A 5987-nucleotide genomic window follows, 5' to 3' on the forward strand; every position below is an offset into this window, starting at 1 on the left:
TCACTCTGTGTGATACAAGTCGGATTGGTTCAAAACGTTGATGTCGTTGTTTAAACCAGGAGCACCAAAATAAGCATGCCAAATCCACAAGTCTTGAGAAGCGATTATCTCAAGCATAATAGTGGGAACGCCATGGTCGCCTCCCGTATATTGTCCTTTCAAGTGTCTTGGACAATTTAACCACTCGACATGTGTACAATCGATGCTACCAAACATCCCCGGCATGTGATGGCGCTCTTCGTGAGCATGGAAAATACGAGCAACGTCGTGTTGGGTAGGCCTACGTAAGTACTCACGGCCATACAACTTAATGATGGCGTCACAAAATTGATCAAGAGAATCGCGGTCGGTTCTCGCGGCCATGTGTAAGTACTCATCGTACTCGTCAGGCGGATTGCCCGTTGCGAGTTGGCATACCGCCGATACAACTTTTTGGAGCGGTTTGAAATTGCCTCGCCCACGTGCATCGAACCCGTCTCTAAAATATGGAAAATTCGCCTCGATGTCGTCGACGATTTTCAAAAACATGCTTTTTTCCATTCGAAATTTCTTTCAAAAGTAAGCGTCATCGTATTTTGGCTCATCAAGAAACCAATCATTAAGTAAAATTTGATGACCAATTTCGCGTTGGCGCTCTACGGTTCGGCGGTTTTGAACCGCGTTGGAAGATGCCGTGTCTTCCATCCACTGAAGGGCGTTATGCAGGAACATACCATCGGATTCGGATGATGAATCCGATCCGACAACGACACAACGAGATTCCGATGAACTAGACATTTGAGGAGAAAAGATGTTTTTTTTGTATGTTGGTGAATAATATGTGTGTTTGTTGTGTGTGTTAAAATGAATATATAAAGTTGTATATGTATATATAGGGAGAAAGGGTTTTTTTTTTTTTTTTAAATAAAACACTTTGTAGCCATTGGGGGGATGGGGGGGGGGTGTTCAACGTTCAAAACTAATACCGCTACTCGGTTATGGAGCTCAAATTGATACCCGAGTCTTAGTCGAGTCCTGGAAATGGTGTTACCGATCGGGATTGGGGAACTCGAGCCCTACTCGACCCCCACTCCTTCCCCCATAAAGTTGTTTTATCCATAATTCTGACTTTTTTAATCAACCTTGGAGACAAAGAAATATACAGAATAATCGATTAGTGAAACACTATCTCCAAGTTGGTGTTTGTATTTCACATGAGTTGTCCATCCTCCCATTGGTAAAAAGAATGTTCATGGACAAGGACATGAAACAATAGTACAAGGTGTCACTGTCAAGAATATCATTTGTGCAAACTGCAGAATGAAGAAGATGAAGACACGTTGTAACCAATGCACGACATTCAAAATAAGGCTATGTTTGATACAAGCTTTTTAAGAGTTTTTCTAAAGAGCTTTAGCTTTTTATTTTAAGCTAAAAGCTCCTACCTTGTTAAAATCTTTGTTTGGATGCAGTTAGCTTTAGCTTTTATTTGAAAGAAAAAGCTCCAAAATGAAAAACTAGTTGAAGTAGCGTTTCATGAGCTTTAGCTTTTCAATGAAACTTTAAATCTTTAAAAGCTACACAAATACCTCTTGAAGTTGCAGCTACAGCTACCATACCAAACACTTTAAAAAAATAAAAGTTACAATTTACAGTACAGTACAACTACTAGCTACAACTACTTTTACCAACATACCCTAAATACTGGCTTATAAATACCACATTTGATGCATCATGTAAGGTGACATTTTCTGATCCTTAGCAAGTTTCACTTAAATTAGTAGAAATAGTTTTTTGTTCTATACTTGATGATATTTTGTATGGCTTGGAAAACATAATTGTAGTTTGTTATCAAGTCAAGTAGTTTTATTCCATAGCCGATTCCGTTCCATACCTACTTTGATATGTTTAGTTGCGCATGTTTCTCTAAATTGATTTAAATATGTTTATCCTTAAGTTGTGTTTTTTCATTACTTTAAAAGTATTTAAGATTGTTTTTTTCCTTCAAAATCATTTACTTCATATCGATATCTATATCTATACTATATTAATAAACAAACTAGCCTCCCATTTTTTAACTTTCTACCTTTAAAATACTTAAAATACCCTTAATTTTCAACACATTCTTAACTTATACACTAAAGCTACCCAATATATCCCTAAAATATTTTACACCTATATGGCCATATGTATAGAATATCTCTATAATATTCTTAATAAAGTTTTGAGTTAATTACATTTTTCGTCCATGTGGTTTATACAAACTTTCACATATCATCCTTGAGATCCCGAAATTACATGTTTCATCCCTGAGTATAGAATTATGTTAACATGTTTGGTCCTCAACCAAAACGGACGTTAACTTTGTGGTCACATGACCTGCACGTTGAGGGTATGATGGTCATTTCATTGTTCAAGGACCAAAAATGTAATTAACCATAAACGTTTTTTTTAAGTCACATACAATTTAAAAAAATCACACCTCACACAATTTTTATTTTCTTTTTTAAATCTTTCCAGAAATCATCAACAAAAAACAACATAAATCAAACATTCATCATCAATCTATTTTTTTTACTTGTAATGATCATCATTCTCGAACATAGTATTTATGTATCTATCTCTATCATCGACAAACAAACGTACTCCGTATATGGATAAGAAGTTAACAACTAAAACTGAGGTGATGACAAACTATTATATAAATATTAGATAGATAATATGTAAAAACAATATATTATCCAACAAAGTAATAACAATAAGAGTTAATTACAGAAATCGTCCCTGTCGTGATACTAAACTTGCAGATTTCATCCTTACCTTTCATAAATTATAGTTTTAGTCCAAATTAGTTTTCTCTGTCAACACTTTTAGTCCTGACCAACAACGTCTGTTTAAAAACCCATCATGTGACCTGCACATGATGGGTAACTTAGTCATTTCATCAATACAAGGACCAAAACTATAATTAACTTTTTTATCCATCAATCATCATCATTAGAAATTCAACACCAGATTCATCATTTTAATCACATCTTCATCAACACACCACCAAAGAATTTTAAATAAAAACATCCTTTAATAGTCATATTTACTTCACTGCAACACCGCTCAAATTCTCGATCCACGTCAAATCCAAACTCATAAAATAAAAGACTATTCAAACTCTAAAAACCTAAAAAATCAAATCTAAAAATAAAAAACTAAAATTCAACAATAATAAAAATAAGCTAAAAACAAGTGTTCATACAATATGCGAGTACCCCGACTCAGATTCGTTGATAATCGGAGGTAGAAGAGGTGGTGATCGGCGGCGAAAGGGTTGGACGCAACCTCTTTTCCGGCCAATATCCAGCCATCCCACCGTTGGTGTTACTATATTCTGTCTGAATCAACATCCAAGTTTAGATCTTTGTGTTGATGGTGGTGTTGGGGGCGGTTAACGGTGGTGACTGGTTGTGTTGATGGTAGTACTGAAAGAAACTCAAAAACACACACACACACACATATATATTTTCATATCTATATATCTATATCTATATCTATATATATATATATAATACATATAAAGAAACTCAAACACACACACACACACATATATAAATATAATATTTTCAGATCTATATATATGTGTGTGTGTGTGCGCGCATTTTCTTTATTGAAAGCTTTATTGGATTTCAAAGAATTTCTATGGAGAAGTGATGTGAAAGATTTTGAATCATTATTCAAAGATGTCATATAAGAAAGGAACGAGTGATTGGAAGACTATAATACCAAAGTGAGATGCAATATTATCTTTGTAGATCTATAAAACGTTTTATATGTATGTGTATGACTCACTGTATGTAACATGGAACTAATGGGTTTAATTTGTTGAATTTGTTTTGTGGTTTTGAATTGTTGATGATGAAGAAATTGAAGATTTATCATCTGGAAAAGAAGCATAAATAATTTACACTTTTGGTCCTTGTTTTAATGAAAAGACAAATATGCCCATCATGTGTCTAGCACGTGACCAGATTATAAACAAAACGTTGGCAGTCAGGACTAAAAGTGTTGACGAAGGAAACTATTTTGGACTAAAACTGTAATTTATGAAAGGTAAGGATGAAACCTGCAAGTTTGGTACCACGACAGGGACGATTCCTGTAATTAACTATAACAATAAAGTACAATGCTCTTTAAGAAAATTTCATCTCTTTTTCTTTCATGCGTTGACTTTTGACTAGTACAATAGTACATACCAAAAGCTACCTCATTTTCAATTTTGTTTGATTCTCTTATTCATTAAACCCACCAATTTCTTCCGGCCATTCTAAGACTTTAACAACAATAGATTAAACATGAAGATAAAGTTAACCCATGTATATTTTGTGTAGATATCGCGTAGATCTAAAAAAACAAAAAAGAAGAATAGAAACATATTTATCACTGCTCCTCTTCTTATTTGATGGGGTCGATTCCCTTTCTTCCGATGGATCCCCTGTTTCCACGACATCGCTACCGCTTATCGGAGCTCCATCTTAAGCGATGTCTTCACTCGGCCAGATCTAGATTTAATAGGTAGCGAGGTTGTAATCCACTAGATCTAGATGGAATAGGTAGTGAGGCTTGGATGTCATGACGATGGTGAGTTGTCAAATTGTGATCCGGGATGATAGTTTAACTCTCGCGAGAGATAGCTCGAACAATATTTGATATATGGTTCGTAATTGTTTGTGTTTGTATATATATGATTTTGGATTTGACCAAAATATAGATGTAGACATTTGGGTTTGTATGTATATGGTTTTGGAGGTCTTTGATTTTGGATTTGCTTTGTGAAGAAGAAGATGAATAAGAAAGAAGGTAGGGAATGATTAAAGGGAAAATTACTTTAATAAACAAAAATAGAGACTATTTTATAAAATGAACATGGTTTTAAAAACTAACAAATTTAAACAATATACCCATGTTATACAAGTACAAAACACACGTTTAATTTAATCCAATCACACTCAAACACGTGGCTTTCATTTTCTCATTGTCTTTCTCTTTCTTTTCAATCACCATCTTCTTTCTTTAATCCCTTTGTAGATTTCTAATCAATTGAGTATGATAACACCACAAATCAAATCACTCTTCCCTTCCTTTAATCAATTAAGGAACTACAACAAAAAAAATTCGTCTTGCATTATAATGATAAAATCATTTTACAACTTTACTGTTACAGGGAATGGGTGCTGGCCTTTATAAATTTTATAGAAATTTCTTTCTCAATTTTCTTGACAAATGTTACCTTTTCTTACATTATCTGGTTATTGACTTAGCTTTTGTTTCTATTTTTTGTTATTAGTGGTTGTATACTTTGACACATGATGATTTTAGCTACTGTAGACAAATGGGTTGATTACTTGATTTGGCTTTATATGTTATTGCTAAATAATCAGATTTGGGTTTGTTTAGTTCTTATTATGTTTTTCTTTTTATATAATTGAAAGTGGCAAGGTGAAAGGATAATCTAATGAAAGACTTGAAGTAAAGCTACACCATTATTAGCACTAGAAGTCGTTGAATCATTAGCAGAACCTCAAGTCAGGCATGATAAAGAGTAGTGGGAATGGAAATTGATGCATCATCACCGTCAAAGCCAGTATGTCATATAAACGAGTAGGTGACTCGACCATCTGGGATAGAAAATGATTCATCGCTACCATTCTTAACATTCAATCGTTTCGCGTTTTGTAAGTCAATAATGTTCTGTTGTTTTTGCCTTCAGCAAGTGAAGAAAGTTCGATTTTGTTGTTGTTTTTAATTGATAGAAGGAAAACTGGTTTGATTTGTGTTGTTATCATTTACATTTGAAAGAAAATTGGGTGTTGAGGATAGAAAAGAAAGAGAAAGAGAAGATGAAGAGTGGCCATGTGGTGACTTTGAATTGGTTGAAAGTAATCCGTGTGTTTTTGTGACGGTATAGCACGGGTATTTTGTTTAAATTTGTTAGTTTGCAAAACCATGTATATTTTATA

General features: G+C 34.0%; 1 protein-coding gene across 1 annotated transcript; it reads right to left on the bottom strand.

Annotated features, from left to right (window-relative positions):
* On the bottom strand, positions 1-540 carry LOC122608958. The gene has a single exon (XM_043782026.1). The coding sequence runs from the start codon at positions 538-540 to the stop codon at positions 1-3; it is 540 nt and encodes a 179-aa protein (XP_043637961.1).
* Positions 541-5987: the final 5447 nt, after the last annotated feature.

The sequence above is a fragment of the Erigeron canadensis genome, chromosome 7, assembly GCF_010389155.1.
Source record: "Erigeron canadensis isolate Cc75 chromosome 7, C_canadensis_v1, whole genome shotgun sequence".
NCBI classification, from domain to species: domain Eukaryota; kingdom Viridiplantae; phylum Streptophyta; class Magnoliopsida; order Asterales; family Asteraceae; genus Erigeron; species Erigeron canadensis.

Coding starts and splice junctions, on each gene's coding strand:
- LOC122608958 (XM_043782026.1), bottom strand. CDS start 540: ATGGAAAAAAGCATGTTTTTGAAAATCGTCGACGACATCGAGGCGAAT.